Source organism: Bombus vosnesenskii, unplaced genomic scaffold, assembly GCF_011952255.1.
Source record: "Bombus vosnesenskii isolate JDL3184/JDL3185 unplaced genomic scaffold, Bvos_JDL3184-5_v1.1 scf7180000013616, whole genome shotgun sequence".
Taxonomy (NCBI): domain Eukaryota; kingdom Metazoa; phylum Arthropoda; class Insecta; order Hymenoptera; family Apidae; genus Bombus; species Bombus vosnesenskii.
In genome coordinates, this window is record NW_022883149.1 from 11,892 (window position 1) to 31,353 (window position 19,462).

The 19,462-nt window shown below is 47.5% G+C and overlaps 3 protein-coding genes and 1 pseudogene across 3 annotated transcripts; 2 read left to right on the top strand and 2 right to left on the bottom strand.

Annotated features, from left to right (window-relative positions):
• The first annotated feature begins 1,396 nt into the window (after positions 1–1,396).
• Positions 1,397–1,813, top strand: LOC117238809. The gene has a single exon (XM_033504021.1). It carries the CDS (start codon positions 1,397–1,399, stop codon positions 1,811–1,813), a length of 417 nt encoding a protein of 138 aa, XP_033359912.1.
• Positions 1,814–10,914: 9,101 nt separating this feature from the next.
• Positions 10,915–12,630, bottom strand: LOC117238810. The gene has a single exon (XM_033504023.1). The coding sequence runs from the start codon at positions 12,628–12,630 to the stop codon at positions 10,915–10,917; it is 1,716 nt and encodes a 571-aa protein (XP_033359914.1).
• Positions 12,631–12,981: 351 nt separating this feature from the next.
• LOC117238811 lies at positions 12,982–14,073 on the bottom strand. Its single transcript, XM_033504024.1, has one exon. The coding sequence runs from the start codon at positions 14,071–14,073 to the stop codon at positions 12,982–12,984; it is 1,092 nt and encodes a 363-aa protein (XP_033359915.1).
• A 4,914-nt stretch (positions 14,074–18,987) lies between these two features.
• Positions 18,988–19,106, top strand: LOC117238816 (annotated as a pseudogene).
• Positions 19,107–19,462: the final 356 nt, after the last annotated feature.

The window sequence follows — 19,462 nt, forward strand, 5'->3', positions numbered from 1 at the left end:
TGCGTGCAAGACGTTCTTCAGAGTGTAATATAGATGTATAGCTGTTGTGCGTGAAATATAGTCAATTATTTGTATTTCCAAATCCTCGAATTTCCTTAACAAAAAGAAACACGTTTACGGTGCAGGGGAGGGAGACCCCAGTACCGGCGCAGTCGTGAGTAGTCAAGTGGGCCCCATTGCGTCGTCATCTCACGACCACGGCCGTTCGAGGGTTGACAGCCAGGCCCCCGGACGTGTTTCTGCGCCTGGCGAGGCGGAGAACAGTAGGATGCAGGTTACCGAGGAATCTCCAAGAAGGACGACCAGAAGTTCGCTGAGTACCACGGACAGGTCGGAGAGCGTTGTTCTCGCTCCGGCCATGGTAGACGATGCCACGTCACCGACGGCAGGAGGACTGCGGACGCGAGCATAGTCCGACGACGAGGCCTCGGTCGCCTCGATCGCGTCACGCTCATCGCTGGCTTCTGCGACGTCCAGGGGTAAGAAGAGGAGGATCGCTATCACAACCCCGGATGTTTCGGGAGAGCTGACGATAGAAGTAAGGACGAACTCGGCGGCGGACGTTAGCGCCGAATTTACTAGACATTTCGCGGAGATCATGAGGGTTGCGACGACATCGTCCAACTTAAAGGGGCCATACATAAAAACTCTAAAAGATACAGCGAGTTACATTACCGCCGGATAGAAGAACGAATCATTAAGGAGGACAGAACCAACGCACAACCGCGGCACCGCGGCACCGCGGCTACGAGGCTTGCGGAAGCAAGGCTGTCTACGTTGAAGGAGGAGGATACAGCCCTTCGTCATGAATTATCTAGAAGGGCTGCTTGCGCTCACAAGTGCTCGCGGTGCACTGACTCAGCGTCCGAGCCCGGCCGTCCTCCGCGGGGTAAGAGCGACAGTGCGCGCATCGATGCCCTCGAGAAGAAGTTCGACGAGCTCGGACCATACATATTAAGAGCCATCGAGGAGCGATTTGGGGGTCGACGACTAGGCACCCCTGAATCCCGACGCAAGGCAGACCACTCTGCCACCCGTCGCATCACTCGAACATCGGCGCTCTCGAGGGAACAGGAGGGTGGCGAATGGAGAGTGGTGGAAAGGAAGAAGCAGAAGAGGAAGAAGAAGGGAAAGACGATCGCCTTTGGAGAAGAGGCGAAGAAAGGACGACTATGGTCCCACCGGCAAGGATGACAGGCGCGTCGAAACCAATCGCCGCCGCCACAACGAAGAAGGGGCCGACGCAGGCCAAGCTCCCTTGCACACTGCGAACATCCGCGGTGACTCCAACGCTGAATGAGGGAGTAGGGATGCGTACGCCGATGTCCATGCTACGGCCAGACAGAAGGTTCTGCTTGCGGAGATCGGCCTGGAGTCCGTCGATATGAAAAAGGCGATGACGGGCGCCATCATCATAAGGGTTCCTGGAGACAGGGACAGGGGAAAGGCGTCACTGCTGGCGACGTGCCTGGCCAAGGTGCTAGATCCGACGGCGGTGAGAGTCGCCGCTCTAACGAGGACGGCGCGGCTGAGAGTGATCGGTATAGATATCTTGGTTAAGAAGGAGGAGCTGCAGCAGAGCGGAGGTGAAGTAGGAGCGATCGGCGCCTCCAGAGGCGGCCTCGGGTCAGGTTGGATAGAGTACCCTGTGGCTGGAGCACGGAAATTAGCCCAGACAGGAAAAGTTGCCCTGGGCTGGTCCACTGCAAGAGTTATAGCCATTCCGAAGAGGCCTGTAAAGTGCTACAAGTGTTTGGAGTTGGGACACGTACGAGCAACTTGCGTGTCCACTGTGGATCGAGGGCACCTGTGATACAGGTGCGGCGGAAGCGGACATCGTGCTAGAGGCTGTCATGCCTCTGTACCCTGTGCGAGTCGGTCAGGGCACCCGCCGACCACAGGATGGGTGGGGCGGCATGCGCTCCCCCGAAAGTCAAGAGGAGAAGACCCACCCGTGAGCCAGCTGCGGAAAGGAACCAAGGGGGAGCACCGCCAAAGCAGCACCGGTAGATGGCCGGGAGGGGGCCATGGAGTTGACACAATAATTTCAAGTGCCTCCTCCAAAGTAACCTTGGGAGATCAAGACGGGCGCAAGGTCATCCAGACCATCCGGGAGAGCGAAATCGCCTTTGCGGTGGTGGCTGAGCCATATCGTGTATCTAACGCCCCCAACTGAGTCGGGGTCCTAGATGGATCAACAGCCATAACGCCGACGTCAGCGCTGAGTGCCCCCGGCGTCCTGCTTGACCTTGGCAGCGGCTATGTCGCGGCCGAGTGAGTTGGAATAGCAGTGGCGGGCGTTTACGTTTGCCCTAACAGCGGCTTGGCCACGTTTGGGAACTTCCTGGACGGAGTTGGCGAATACATCAGAAGATACCTTCCCCGCCAGGTACTCGTCCTTCAGGATTTCAACGCCCACTCCTCGCAATGGGGAAACGCCAGAACAGACACTCGTGGAAGGATGCTGTCCGATTGGCCTGCAGGTCTGGGGTTCCTACTGGCAAATAGGGGCTCAGCAAGCACTTGCGTGGCGAGGAGGAGATCTTCTGTGGTCGACGTCACGTGGACTACCTCCGAGGTGTACCGAAGAATCTACAACTGGAGAGTGGCCGACGGGGTTGAGACTCTGTCCGACCACCTCTACATACTGATGGAGGTGGCCCTTGAGACTACATCTGCTGCTACACAGGCTTGCAGTATCCGAGGAGTAAACCGTTCCCGCCTCCCATCACGAAGGTGGCGTCTCAATGAGAGGGACAAGGAGATGCGGTGTAGTCGTCGCGAAGCGTTGACAAGGAGGCGGAAAGCCTCCGAAAAGACGTGAGCGCGGCGTGTGACGCCTCGATGCCGCACTCCGTTTCTGGTGGTAGACACAACCGATGTGTATACTGGTGGACCCCCAACATCGCGGAAATGCGAGCGAGCTGCGTTCGAGCCCGCAGAAGACTCCTAAGGGCCCGTCGTCGTAGGCGGATACGCGACGAGGCACAGATCACCCGCTACTGCGAAGCATACAGAGAGACGAGACGCACTCTTCAGCGGGAGATCAAGATCGTGAAAGCTCGGTCCTGGACGGAAATGGTCGAATCGGTCGAATCCGATCCGCGGGGGCGGCCTTATCGATTAGTAACGGAGAAGTTCGACCTTCGCCCCCACTCCCCGCTGACCGCGCACATGGATCCGATGTTGCTCGCTAATGTCATGAGTACTTTGTTCCCACGGCAAGACAACGATGCGAGGCAGTCATGTCCATCCTCCTCCTCCAGCGGGACGACGACGACGACGACGACGAAGTGGGGCGAAGAGCTACGAGTCACCGAGAAAGAGTTCTTCGAAGCGACAAAGAGGATGGCATTCCGCAACGCGGCACCGGATCCGGATGGAATCCCAGGCTGGGTTTGGGCGGAGTCAATCAACACCTTGGCTCCTCGTCTACGGCACCTGTTCACCAGATGCATGAGAGAAGGTGTCTACCCCCGGACATGGCGGACGGCGAGATTAGTCCTATTATGGAAAGAGGGTCGCCCGTTGGACTCGCCGTCCGCGTATAGGCCGGTGTGCCTTCTGGGCGAGGTGGGCAAGCTATTTGACAAGATAATTGCCACCCGCCTGAAGGCACATATGTCGAAGCGAGTGCCTGGATGGCACGATAGCCAGTATGGCTTTCGACGCGGTCGCTGGACGGTGGACGCTGTGAAATGAGTGAGGTCCATGGCGGAGGCCATGGTTTTCCGAGAAGGCGTGGTGTTGGCAGTCTTCTTGGACGTCACGAACGCCTTCAACACCATTCCCTGGGACGGGATAGTGGAGGCCCTGGAACACTTTAAGGTGCCGTCGTATCTCGTTCGTGTCATTCTGGCGTATCTGAGCGATAGATAGGTCGCGTACACCGGCAAAAGTGGTGAAGAGAGGAGGCCGGTCGAGCGTGGTGTTCCACAGAGTTCAGTGCTGGGACCCATCCTGTGAATCACGACTTGGTCCTTCGATGTCCTATGTCCCCGGGCACAGGCATGGTGTGCTACGCCGACGATACCTTGGTCCTGGCCGGGGGACGTTGGTGGAACGAGGCCGTGAATCTCACCGAGGCCGCCGTGGCATGCGTAATACGCGTCATCCAGAGGCTCGGCTTGAGCGCGTCGCCAGCAAAGTCCGAAGCCTTGTGATTCTTCGATCACCACCGTAGAGGAACCTCACCTCCTGGACTGTTTGTGTATATCAACAGAAAAGATGTCCCGATGAGATGTCAGTTGAAATACCTGGTTCTCACTCCCAGCGACTTCGAGCTCCTGGTTCCAAGGGTGACAGCCGCAGCCAACCCCCTATGCGGCTTACTACCGAACATCGTTGGAGCAGGAGATGGATTTCGCCGACTCTACGAGGGAGTGGTTCGGTCTTGAGTCCTTTACGGGGCCCCTGTATGGGTCGAAGATCTGATGGCGAGTTGTCGCAACTTACTCTTGTTGAGGAGGTTGCATAGGACGACCGCCACCTGCATAGTGAGAGGATATCAAACCATATCCTACGCGTCGGCGGCTGTGTTGGCGGCGTCCCCTCCGTTCGAGTTGCAGGCCCTTGCGCTCCGACGGGTGTACGGACACCTGAGGGGCATGGGCTCGGACGGGTGTACCCCGCCCTCCCCCAGCCAGTCGACCCAAGACGTCCGGGAGGAGGCGAAACTGAGGGCCGGTCGCCAACTGGGAGGCTTGGAGGGACCGAGGCGGGGTTCCGCTGACATTCAGGTCGACGCAGGTTCTCACTGGCCACGGAGCATTCAGCGAGTACCTGCGAAGGATTCGACGGGAGGGGACTTCCATCCGTCACCACTGAAGACACAGCGAGGAAGACACAGCGCAGCACACGCTGGAGTTTTGTCCTGCCTGGGAAGAACCGCGTCGTATCTTGCGGCTCGCCATCGGCGAGAGATTGGCCCCCGATGTGGTCGTCGAGGCGATGCTGATGAGGCATCAGGAGCTCATCGCCATCGACTCCTACTGCGAGCAAGTCATGCTCACGAAGAAGCGAACGGAGAGGAAGAGGGAGAAAAGACAGGATCCAGCTAAAGTGTTGCACCGAAGGGATTCGGCACGCCACTGCCCTAGGTCCGTTAAAGGAGCCGTCACGCCGAAGGGGGTCTGCCCCCCCCTCCCGTCGGACTTGCACGACGGTCAAGGGAACGTGGCGTTAGGGGGTGTGGTCCCCCCTAGCGGCCCAATTCAGTCAAGGATGCCTCCCTTAACAGGGAGAAGACGAAGGGGTGCCCCGGTAGTATTTCGAAAGAGACCCCGGGACACTTCTGCCAAACGTCAGGATGACCACGTCGGGGTTTTAGTCGATTTGAGTCCGACACTACCCCGTCGCCTCCCGAGAGAAAAAAAATTCACCAAAGGTTTAAGTATTAAGAGGCACGATGAGGTGAAGTCACTACTCGCGGACAAATAGAGCAAAGATAGCGAAGTATTTGTCGAACCTACATTAAAGGGGGTAATTTGTTTAAGCCGGGCCTCCTAGTTAACCCCTTAACCTACAACTACGGACATATCCCGTAGTACGATGATCGGGCCAGATATAATATATGTAGTATCGTGAGTTGCTTAGCGCTGTAGATGTCACTGCTGGGTACGGCCGCTTTTCTTCTCATTTTTGTATCGTGGAAGAAAAGTCGGACTCTGGTCGCCAGGATTCGAACCCGGGTTCCGAACGTTCGTAACTTAAGGCGCTAACCACTGCGCTGTCGTCGTCCGACACTAGTTAGTGTATAGTGGTGGTATTTGCTGTCGAGTGCCACTACAGGCCCTTTGTCCACGATACTACATATATAATATGATATATAATAGCTTGTTTACGTTTTCGGCCCAAAATTCTCGAACGTAAATCGTAGGATAAGGGGTTAAAAACGAGGAACGAATTCTCGTGGTCGACGTCACCATCCGCTACGAGAATAAAGATTACATCCTTAAAGCGGAAAAAGAAAAGATCGACAAATGCTTCCCATGCCTAAACCATCTAACGCGGATGTACAAAATCGACGATGGAGAGGTTTTACCCGTGGTCTTGGGCCGTAGAGGGGCAATACCACCGAATACAAAGAAAAATTAAAAAATGATGGGGATCACAGATAGTGAAATGAAGACTATTGCGATGAACGTTCTAAGAAGCTCTATAGAGATGTCTAACATATTTTTAGACGGATGATGAGAAAGAAGAAATGTAGCTATTTATTTATTCAATTATTCATTCGACTATTTATTTATTTATTTTATATATTTTATCCATTGACATAATTTAATGACTAGTAACTATCCATTTATTTATTGACTAGTCGTAAGTATTTGATTATTTACTTATTAATTTTATTTATTGAGTGATGTCTTATTTATTTACTTTATTGGCAAAATCATTTGCAATTTTGAATAACACTAAACGCTATAAAATTGAGACATGAGAACGCAGAAGGCATAATGTATAATAAAAATAAATTTATTGTTAATTTCCAAAAGAGCAGCTGCGATATAACGTTGTTTAAAATCAAAATATGTTAAAGTGGAACTTGTAGTAATCGTATATTCGTGTTTTAAAATTGATATTGCTGGTAAATGTTTTGCACGCAAAGATGTAGCTCGAAGTTATCCGGATATGTATAATAGTATGGTTTTCCGATGTTCTTGGCGCTGTATTATTGTTACACCACGAGGCTTGCCATAGACCGTATTCCTAACAGTCGCTCGTGGCACTACAGTGTCGCAGACAGATCATCATATAGGACCAGCGAAATATATACAATGTAGCGACAAGCGTGTCACGGCCGGCACACTTCAAATCCGATGGACTGATGATGGAGATAAATATGTGGCGGCACTCGGCGCAACGCATATCGCCGAAGTGCCTAATGAGCCATCGATATCCCAACGGTCCTTCCGCCGAATGTTCTAGAAGAAGGCGTGCGTGGCAATGGTTGCGGACGCCTAACAAACGCGCGGATAGTGGGGATATTGAGGGACGAAGAAAAAAGAAACAGATCCAATCGAAAGTTAAATTGTAAGAGCTTCAGTCTTGGAAAGACACGGCTGGAGTCCAGAACCAGTAATTAGTGTAAACCAAGTGCAATATCGTAAAGTAATTCGAATTAGAAATCAGCTGAAAATAGAAAAACCGTGTACGTCGTGTTTCTGTGGTTCGTTTACATTTAAGAGTGCCTACGTGACGTAGCACGTAGTTGGTAGTTCTTACATAGGTATGAGGAAAACAATAGACAACGTTAGAAGAAGGACGGTTTCGCTATCCAAGGCGAATCGAAAAGTGTGCGTGTTGCCAGAATCGGAGCTAATTGAGTCGTCAAAGAGTAGAGTCGTTAGAGGTTTCGAGTCGTCCAAGAGTAGAGTCGTGAGAATTGATAGAGTTGTCAGAGAGAGTGTGTGTGTGTGTTAGATTCATTGTGACGAGAGTGGTCAAATAACTGTAAAGTTATTTGATATAGATACGAGTATTGCATTTAGTTTCCGTTAAATAAATATCGTTCTCTGTCCAATTTATATTTGTATATTCAATTTAATATTAATAAATTGTAAGTAATCGGGAAAAAATTTCTATCCTTATTTTCCGATATTACACAAGTGTTTAAAAATAAATTCTCTTTTTATTTTTTTTTATATTTTGTCTTCCTTTTCATCTGAGATTTCCTTTTTTTATTTTACGTGACAAGCGCATAGTTCTAGAAAGGTTGATTCGTCTTCGGTCCGTTATTTCATCTACACAAAGAAGGTGACATACGTGAGTGTCACGTAAACTTGAGGATTGGATGATAAAATGAAATAGCTGAGTCGTAACACAAGTATTAATTTTGTTTTAATTAAACTTTATTATGAATTCAGCAATCACAATGCAATACACACTGAATTAACACACATAAATCACGATTCACTCCAACCACGTTATGTGAAACCTAGTTACACTGATACGTTAAGTACGCGACTGTTATTAGGGTAGAAACCGGTAAAGATATATTGACTATTCTAAGGATACAGAATAAATGAAGTTTTACTCACGATACTGTGTCTGAGGACACGGGACTATCGGATTTGTTAATGACAATTTTGGTTAGGGAAGTGAGGGTAGTAGACACCGTCTCCGATTGGATAATAAGACGGTTGGTGGACCAGGAAGTTTCTTTGCCACCCTCGTGAGAAAGTTGTTAACGGAACATACCAGACGTAAGGAAAACTAACTTTCCATGTTAACCCGTAGTATACAATAAACGTAAAAGGAAACCTAAGACAAGAGATACTCGCTTGGTCTGAAGGACCTTAACTATGAAAATTCCAAGACCTCCGATGGGTACTTAGGACTATTGAGGGTACGTGCCAAGGGTGTGCAGACATCTGGGCGCCATCCTGCCCGCGGTGTGTGGCCTGATCTCTGATGTGAATTGACGTTGCATGAGCATAGGCGCGAACGGTGGCGTGACCCGAGCGCAGTGGGGGTCGTCTCCCATAGAAGACAAAGAAAAAATCGAAGGGCATCAGTATCATTTGAGGATTCAAAAGGAATGCATCGAGAAGTTCAGACGAGTAAAATTAAAGTCGCATATTCTAACGAATGCATCAAGAAATATTATAAAGGCGAGTCGAATTACTAACAAATTAATTGTATAATCGTTAAATAATTTGTGGCGTGTTCATAATATTATTTTTAAATTTTGTCAAATATACAAGTTTATGTTAACCCTGTTAATTCAATGTTAAACTCATTCTAACCAGCTCTGTTATCTTAATCGAAACAGGGGAACGATTAATTCGCGGCGTTGATTGTCCGAATCGTAGCGAGAATTTACGCCTCTCGCTGACGCGTTTTCCTCGCGACTGCGTCTCTCCGCAAACGGTCGTAACAATTATTTCGATATACATAGTCATACGTTGTTTCGAACCAAGCAGTACTTCGTTATTTTAAAACATGTAGTGCTGTGTTATTAGAAAATGCATTATACTACATGGTAGTGAAATAGATACGAATAATATTATATCCTACAGACACACGTGATCGAATGATTTCTATAGGAACACGTGTTAGATAAGAACCTCTAAGGTTAAAAAATTAACTCGACGTTTTTGTTAATTGAATGTTTGTAGAAACTTAACAGAAACTTTGAATAAATCCATCGAGCGTTAAATAAAACAAGATACACGTGTAGATGTTTATGTGTAGAAAATAGTTGGTACGTGAGGTTTAAAGGACGAGATTGCTCGTTGTTGAAACCGTCGAATATACAGTTGGTAACTGGTGGTACAAGCGTCGAGGGGGTGATCCTACGCGAAAAAAGAAGTTGAAAATATACAATAAAAATTTTTCGTTTGAGGCTTCATTTTCGAGAAAATCGACTTTGAATTTTCGCTCGGTACGCGTGCACTTTATCACGTCTCGTTATAACGAACCTCACAGTAGATTTTTTAAAAAATTAAAAAAAAATTTTTTATTGTATATTTTCGACTTCTTTCTTCGCGTAGAATCACCCCCTTTCCGCTTGTACCACCAGTTACCAACCACCCTGTATTTAAAATGATAAATTAATGTACAGCCTGTATACGTGAATCGTTAGTACAAAGTATAAATTGCAAAATGAAATCGCGGATTAATACTCGTTAATGCTCAAGGTACTGTAGATACTGTTAGATACTGTTTCGCGCGACTAACTGATAACTGATTGATAACTGGTTGCTAACTGATAGATCGGTATGTATTGCTCTGCTCGCGATCAAGTCTGTAGTTTCGACCAATCGCGGGGAGGCGCAATCGCGAGGAGAGACGTCAATTCCCGTTACGATTATAGCAATCGACACCACGAATTGATCGATCCCCTGATTTCCTTTGCGATAATAGGGGTGATTCAGTTTGTATAACACTGTGATTCACAGAATTATAAGTTATATATTTCCAACACTTAGATTACACTGTTGAATAGATATAAATAGATAACAACTTATCGCACGAAGATAAGATAGATATGCACGTTAGAGCAGGACTCTTATAATTGAATTTAATGTATTAGTGGACGTAGCACTACAATATATTTAGTAGAGGAGATGGATGTTCGACAATACCGAGAACCGACTTAGATAGTTTGCGTGAATTACGCTCCTCTAGCGTTGTGCTTAGACTTAAACGTTAGGCGTTAGATTTAGACTGACTTGCCGCTCTTATGCTAATACGGAAGAAAGTTCGGTGTGGGTATGCGCCTTTGCCTGAAGAACGCGGATTCGTTGTTCACACTTTTCGTTAGGAAAAGTGAGAGTAACGATCTGCGGTGTCGATTGGTCATGACCTACGCTAATGCTTGATGGGATGAGTAGGAAGCCTCCTACCATCGTGGTTGGCAGATGACCTTGTTCATGGGAAAAACCAGCTTGTTTTGTTAGATAGCTATTCGGTTTTTCTTAATAGGTGCGTACCCGCTTTTTCCGTGTTTTTAAGTGCGCCTAATAAACCCAAGGACCTCTCTAAAAACCGGATGTGTTTCGAAAATATTTTTAGGCTTAAGAAATTCTTCAGCACAAATGGATTGACTGAAGATACATGTTGACAAAATACAGGGAAGTGAAAGTTATGGTGGGTCCTTAGGTTTATTGAGGGTCGGAATGACGCAGGCCGTTGGCTGTCCGATCGCGAGGGCTGGCGTGCAGATGTTTTAGGCGACGTAGCATCCTCCCTCCGTTGAGAGGGCACCGATCAAATTCTGGCTGTGGAGTCAGGTGCGTCGTTGGTGAATTCCTTCGCTCCGTGTGGAAGTTCGTCTGGATCTGGTTGAATGGGTAAGGGGACCAGTCTTTTGACACCACGGTCCAGGATGCTTGTTGCCGTCTGCACGATAGCGGTCCGGATGATTCCATCGACTCCTGGATGGATCTTGATTACGCGGCCCAAAGGCTATTGCATAGATGGCATGTTATCCTCCCTGAGGATTACTACGGTGCCTTCACGAATGTTATGTTTGCCCTTATCATGCTCCCGTAGACTTGTTAGTGTATCACCGATTAGGAAATGACCGGGAGTGAGGACAGGAGGATCTTTCGGATCGGATGATATGGGAGTCAGTGGGCGTGAGTTAAGAATGGCTTCAATTTCAATCACAAGGGTGTTGAGGTGCTCAAAGGTCAAGAGCTCCGTGCCGACGACGCGGATGAGATGGCGTTTGAAAGCTTTCACCGCAGCTTTCCATAAACCGCCAAAATGTGGTGAGTTCGGAGGATTGAAACGCCATTGTATCCGTCGGTCGGCGAGAAAATTCTGTACCCTCTCCTGGTGGTCGTCGGACTGCAATAGGGTCCGGAGTTCTTGCAGCTCGCGGTTAGCCCCGACGAAATTGGTGCCATTGTCGGTAAGGATGGGTGCGCAGTATCCTCGCCGCGAGATGAATTGGCGTAGAGCATCCAGGAACGCGTCGGTGGTTAGATCGCTGACTAACTCTATGTGGACAGCCTTTGTTGCCAGACAAATGAATATGACAGCGTATGTCTTGATTTTACGTCGGTTGCGATCCCTCCTCTCCTTGATGTAGAATGGGCCGCAGTAGTCGATTCCGACGTTCGTGAACGGACGCGATTCGGTAATACGCGCCTCTGGTAAATCACCCATCAAGTATTCCACTGGTGGAGGGTTAGCTCTGCAGCAGCGGACGCACCTTCTGAGAGTGCGCCGCACTTGGCGACGGCCGTCGATCGGCCAATAGCGCAGTCTCACCGCGTATAGCGTAGCTTGTGTCCCTGTGTGATGGTTGTTCCGGTGTTCTTGCTCTATAATGTGCTCTGTTACAGTGGATTTCGGCAAAATAAATGGATGTTTTTGGTCGAAGTGTATAGCGGAGTTGGTTAGTCGTCCTCCGACTCGTAGTATCCCCTCTTCGTCGAGGAAGGGATTTAATGGCTGTAGATTTCCTCCAACGTCCTTGCTTCGATTTTTCTGGAGTGTCCGAATTTCAGTCGCGAAATGACTGGATTGTATTATCTTCATTAATCTGTTGTGCGCCGCAGGTAATTCGTCTGTTGTGAGATGGGCAGATCGGTGTTGCTTATGTCTCCATCGAAGACACCAAGCGACGATTCTTATTAGTCTTGTCCAGGACGAATATCGGTGGAGGAGTGTGTTGTCGTTGATATTCGTTGTTAGACAGATCGTCCTTTTTTGTTCCAGGATGTCGACCAACGGTGTCGGGATCCAGATCGGCCAATGGTTTTCGCTCTGCAGGAGCCAACTTGGCCCGTTTTTCCAAATAGACGGACATAGGAATTCCTTGGGCGTCTGACCTCGGGAGATGAGATCCGCTGGGTTATCATCGGTAGGCACATAACGCCAGTCGGTGATGTTGGTCTTGGTCTGTATCTCGGCCACTCGATTCGCCACAAATGTTTTTAAGGTGTGCGGCGAAGACCTAATCCAATGGAGCACGATGGTGGAATCAATCCAATATACGATCCGCGATATCTTGGTCGTCAGGGCCTGTTGTATTGACGAAATCAGGGAGGTCGGAATAAGTGCCCCGCTTAATTCGAGACGTGGTATGGTGAGCGATATGAGCGGCGCTACCCTCGATCGCGCCGTGAGGAGTCGAGTCCAAATATTGTTTTTTTGGTCCGTCGTTCGCATGTATACGCACGCTCCATATGCCCTTTCGCTAGCGTCACAGAATCCGTGTAGTTCAATTTTCGTTACGGATTCTATGATGGGCTTCCGTGGGAATCTTACAGCATTTAGCAACGGCAATTGTGTGTGGTAGCTGATTCATTCTGTATGTAAGTCTGTTGGAAGAGATTCGTCCCAATCTACATTCAATGTCCAGACTTGTTGCAAAAGCATTTTTGCTCGGACGATTACCGGAGCGAACAATCCCAGTGGATCATAAATTTGTGCGATGACCGGACTGATTGACCGTTTTGTGACTCGGGAAGTGTCGCTGATCGTCTTGACAGAATATAGAATGGAATCGTCTGCTGAATCTCAAAAGACGCCGAGTGTTTTTAATGTTGAGGACTCGCCGAGATGTAATGTTTTGTTGATGTCTTCCTCTGGTAATCCTCGTAGCAGATCCCGGTCGTTTGATGCCCATTTGCGGATATTTAGGCTGGCTAGCTTGAGTAGTTTCGTTAGGTCATTCCTCACTGATAGGGATTCGTCCTTCGTATCGGCTCCGGTCAACGCATCGTCGACATAGAAGTCTCGCTGCAGGATCTGCGCTGCTATCGGAAATAGAGGTCCCTCGTCTTCTGTCAATTGCTTAAGACATCGAATGGCTAGATGCGGTGCTGCGGATAGACCGAACGTTACGGTGTTGAGTCGGTATGTTTCGATCTCTCCGTTATCGGCGCGCCACAAAATTTTTTGATAAGTACGATCTTCTGGACGTATGATGAATTGCCGATACATTTTTTCGATATCGCCGGTAAGGACATATTGAAATGACCGGAATCTCAAAAAGATGTTTCTCAAGTCCTCTTGTAGTTTCGGGCCAGTATGAAGGGCATCGTTTAAGGAAACTCCAGTGGTGCTTGATGCTGATCCGTCGAATACAACCCAGAGTTTGGTGGTGTCGCTCGACTCCTTGATCACGCCGTGATGTGATAGATAATACCCATGGTCGGTGGACTGATCCGTGTTGATCTTCGTCATGTGACCCAAGTCTAAATATTCTTGGATCAGCGTACTATACGCGGCTTCATACTGGTTATCGCGTTGGAATCGACAATGAAGAGAGACGAGCCTGCTCATTGCAGCGGCCTTCGATGACGCTAGTGAGGAAAGTTTTTCGTTGAATGGTAATGCAACGACGTATCTGCCTTCCTTGGTTCGTCGGACATGGTTTCGGAAATGTTCCTCACATAGTCGTACAGATTCCGAAAGATGAGTAGTGTCCGGTCCCTCGTCGATCTCCCAAAACCGCGCGAGATCCGCTTGCAAAGCCGCTGTGGTTGCGTGGAACGTATTTATCGCGGTTTGGGACGTTGGACTCGCCCCGATAACCCAACCGAACCGTGTTTTTTGCAAACGCAGTTCAGGTTCGTCTGAACTTGTGCTGTGTAAGTGCCTCAACATCTGGTATTCATTGTCCCAAGGAACCGTTGGTATGTTTTATTGTCAGGTACCTCTATGGGTATTTCCTTTAATGAGGGTCATATTTATCACACCACACCTTTATTAGACGAAGCGCCCGTCCCATTGACCGCGGCTACGTTGGGCGACAGACTGTCGCCTCGAGCCACAGCTCACTGTCACTAATCGGATTGAATATCTACGATTGTTTAATTACAACTATAGCAGACTCTAGATTACAATGTTAGGGGATTATCCTGAAGTTCCTACGGGGCTTCGATATCCTTTCATCTCCGACATATACATATATTACATTCTTTCATAGTTATCCTCTAATGTATTTGACCACATATTCATGTACTTATTTATGTCTATGCACTTATTAATAATTCATACTGTTACGTCAGGCGACACTCTACTTAAACCAGGCCACACCTCGCGGGCAAGATGGCAGCCAGATGTCTTCAGGATCCTTACTGCGTCCCTTCAATAGTCTCAAGTACCCTCCATAAATCTTAGAAATTTTCTAGTTGAGATCCTTCAGACCGAACAGATATTCTTTCCCTGAATTGTTTCCTAAAGTTTATGGTCCACCACGGGTTGACACGGGAAAGTTGCCTTTTCTCATGTATGAAGGCCTCCCATTAGCAACTTTATCTCGAGGGCGGTTAGCATCCTTCCTCACCCACCACCATAGCAAATAACCAATTAACAACGAAGCCTATTTCCCTCACTCTCTTAGCCAAAATCGTCATCAACAAATCCGATGGTCCCGTGCGCTAGACACACCCGTCCTTAGCTTTCCTCCGCCACATCATCGTCACCAAACTTCGCTGACTTTCCATCTTTCAAACAGTCAACATCCTTTTGATCGGGTTTACGCCCGTAAATCAGTTACTTACTTATCTTATACATACGCACCAGCGTAACTATCTTCTTTACAAGTGGTTGGAATAAACTGTGTTTTATAACTTGTTACATCAGTGTCATATTCAATTTAACTACCTCTATTATCCTAACCGAAATAGAGGATCGATCATTTCGTGGCGTCGATTATCCAATCGTAACGGGAATTTACGACTCCCGTTGACGTGCTTTCTTGCGATCGCGTCTCCCCGCGAATGGTCGAAACAATCATTATGACACCAGGTCATCGTCAGGTTAGCGCAACCTCAGGCATCAAGACCTCTTTCGCATGACAAAGCCATCATCAGATTTGTCATTACCTCGTGGAAGTAAGTACCTTGTCTTATCAATAATTAATCATCAAATAAATGAGTAGGTAAGCAATTTAATCCATTTCACTAAAACTCATACATTACAGACATCCGATCTTCCATCGCATGACCCTAGGCAGTCATCAATAATCACAACATCCTAAGGTACGCTCTTCCCTTATTAATAGCTCTTTATTAGGTAAATAAATAAATAGATAAGTCGAGAGACCGAGAGGCACCTAAAACCTGTGGAGCCTCTTAATGAGGCTCCATTCTTCCGAGGTACCCCCTCGTAGGGAGTTATAATTTCTTAAAACTGACAATAGTCAATATTCAATATGTACAATTCCATTATAATAAATAAACACAAATTAAATTAAACAGCATATAAATAAATACAGAAATAAATAAATAATTTAATAAGTTAGGTTGAAAACAATTTTAACCATCTAAAAATATGTTGCCAATTTCAATGAAGCTCCTAAGCTCGTGTATTACTATTGTCTTAATTTTATTGTTATTTAATCCCAGTTCGTATGAACTTTCCTTGGTTTTTATAGTAACAGTCCATCTACTACCAAGCATTACTGGTATTATTCGTCCTTCTTTCGAGCCATATATTGATTTAAGGTGTTCCAAACATGGGAGGTATTTGTCAACCTTTTCTTTGTACGGTTTCAGGAGGTAATCTGTATTCTCGTAGCGGACTGTAACACCGACCACGTAAAGCCGTTGCTCGCTTTTGACTACGAGATCCGGCTTGTAACGATTACCCCTCATCATTATTGTTGGCTCAACAAATACCTCATCTCGCTCTCTTAGTTTATTGGCTACAAAGTTTTTAACTTCATCGTGCCTTTTAATGCGAAGGCCCTTTGTGAACTGGCATAACCATAGCACATGCCCCAAGGTTTCCGGTTGGGCATGGCACCTTCTACACGTTACATCGATATTTTTGTTTGCCCGGGCTAAGGTGGTTCCGGGGCCAATGGTGTTCGTTCTCAAACGCAAGGCATCGATCAAGCGGGATGGCTTTAGCGAATGGTACTCCCTAAGCCACACGTTGCTCACTTTTTCTTTTACAATGTCAGCGACACCTTGGCCCGGACTTTTTAATCCTGCCCACTCCTTAATGTGCTCTTCTTTTAACCTTCTCTTTGCCTTCTCCACATCTTCCAAGCTGGCTGGCCAATTTATTCTCAGGAACTTAGCAATTTTCTTTAATTTTGTCTCCTCGTCGTCTCCAATTAAACTTGCCACTGCTGGATCTATTGAGCTTTTGATTTTTAAAGCGCTCCTTAGGGTACCGAGCTTCACAATATGTTCGAATCTCGGTAGCCCTAATCCCCCACAGTTCTTTGGGGCGTAGAAAAATCCAGTGGGAGTAGATGGTAACAGGTGCAGTATCGTTTTTATTTCTTGCCTGACCTGGTTATCCATAAGCTTTAAAACGCCTTCACTCGGGGGATTTATCAGCAGATAATATATATAGCGAGGGAAAATATATTTGGTCAATAATTCTATCTTCTGGCATGGCTCCCTTACTCTTCACACCATGCTCAGAATCTCGGGCATTATAATGCCACAATGGATGCCTTTCCAAGGCCCTATCTTAGCGCCAAATACCTCAAGACTTGGTCTAGATCTATACCCGGTATCCTTTCATTGTCAACTTTAATTGCCTGGTCTTTAATAAACCAGGTATCCTTCTTGGTTATCACCTGGAATGTTTAATTTTTATGGGCTGATATATTCATGCCAAGCCTCTCCAGGTATCTGTGAAGCTCGTCCATCTGGCTTTGTGCCTCCCTTTCATCTTCCCCAAGCAAGTCGATATCATCTGCGAAGGCCAGTACCGAGACTTTGTTTGCTTCATTAATATTGATGCCACAGGTATTTTTCTCAATTGTTTCAAGCAGCGGCTCAAGACATAGATTAAAAAGCAGTGGCGACAAAGGATCGTCCTGCTTAACTTCTCTGAGAATTTCTACTTCGACCCCTATAGTATTATTAGTTTTTGTAGTCATCTTACATCCATTATACATTTTGCTTATTAATTCCATTATGGGAGTTGGAACGCCTTTTCTAGCCAGACACGGTTCTATTGCAGAATGGGGTATAGTATCGAAGGCTTTCGAAATATCCACTATTGTGTACACTCCCCTCGATTTCTTTTGTTATAATTCAGAGCCGCATTAAGCAATTCAATATTTATCTTACATCCACTCTCTGATGTATATCCTTTTTGTCTCGAGCTCTGGTCTACGGGTGTAAGACGGGGTCGTCTTAGCCGTCTATCGAGGATTGATGAGAAAATTCGGCCCAAACTTGGGCCGATCGTAATTGGTCGCCAGTTCTCGACCATATTTCCATCTTTAGTGGCTCTAGGTATTAAAGTTGTCCTATTTTCCTTCCATGCGGTCGGAAAATAGGTACTATACCATAATATATTAAATAAGTTAGCCAAAATTGCAGGCAGGCCAGGCATTAACAACTTTTCTTTTAACAATCCGTCTGGCTCTGCCGCTGTCTTGCTCCTCATTCCTTTAATTTTTCCCTCAATCTGTTCGATGGTAACGGGCATAAAATAGTTGTTCAAAAACAGTTCTGAAGCTCTCTGCAGTTCTGAAGGCAGTTCCAAATTTGTGGGCCCAGTTCTTCCCCACAGAGCTTCATATAACTGTTTTATATCCACCGCATCTGGCGGCTTTCTGATTGATTCCAGATAAGCCAAATCATCGTTAATTATGGCATCAGCCAACTTTCTGGGGCACTCATAAAAGATCTCCTGGCAACGTGCGTAGGAGTACCTTTTTCTTCTATTTTTATTAGTCCTTTTTCCACCACCCTGTCTATGGTTCTTCCCCTTTTGTTTCTCTAAGGGCTTGTTCTTTTTACTACTCTTATTTTTAAGAGCTCCATATAAAATTGTATAAACGTATCCATGACTTGCTTAATCAATTCCGACTTATTGTCTCTCCCCTTGTCCCAAATCTCTGTCAGCCGAGTATAAGCATCCCTTAAAACAGGGGGCACCTCGGCTTGTCTTTCGATTTCTTTAGCGAGGCATTGCCTCCACTCGTGAACCGTTTCTTCGCTATTAACACTTATTTCTTGGCGCGTAGACGCCATGGACGGGTCAACGAGATCGCACCCGTCCTCTGTCATTGAGGCTTTCTCCGGAAGGTCCCCTTCGACATTAGCAATCTTTAGCGTTTCTCTCTTATTTCTAATTTGTTTCGCTGTTTTAGTTGTCAAAATTTTGCTCATTTCAACATCGGGGTATTTGTGAATTCTATAAATTACATCCAGCTCCTTCAGGAGGGCAATCTCATCTGCTTTCCATAGTCTACCACTTGCCTCATTGATAGGGGGGTCCGCTCCACTACTATTTATTTTTCCCACAGCAGGGTGCCCGCGTCGTTCATTGGTCGAAAGAGCTCTTTGGGATCCGAAGCTCCTGGCAAGCGTCACAATTGAGTTGACCCTAGCGATGTTCCCTGGGGTCCCTACATTTAGGAATATGGGACTGTGCACCATGGAACTTAGGGAAACTTTTATCACATTTGATACAGCCCCATTGAATTGGGGTCTGTACATGGTTTTCATTAAGATGCCTGTCCAGGTCTTGCAGCGTCATAAAAAGTAGCAGGGCAGACAGTAATACAGGTTGCGGACCATCCAATTATTTTTCATGTGTGCCAACGCCCTGGCCGCGCTGATTGCACTCGTTCCCGTCAGATCACGAAAGTTAAGCAGCGCCGAGCACGGATAGCGCTTGGATGGGTGATCGCCTGGGAACTCCGTGTAGCGTTGGCGAAGTGCGCTGGGCCCGCCGCGCCCCCCGTGGCGTTCGGGCTTGGGCGCTGGCGTCTCAGCGCCTCGGGGCCGCCAAGCAGTCCGGTAGGGGAACTGGGCTGCCTGGCACGGCGCCTCCAGCGACGAGACGCGGCGTGACAATGGTCACACACCGCTCCATCAGCGGTGGTATTAGGCGCGCGGGGTGGTCCCGTTGCGACGCTCACACCGGTTCCCGGGCCTCTCTCGATCGCAACCGGGACGGTTATCGTGGAGGTTTTAGTCGGTTGGAGTCCGACACTACCACGCCGCTTTCCCCAGAAGCGGTCTGGCGTCCGTGCGGATTTCCTCCACGTAAAATATAAAAAAAAAGTTAT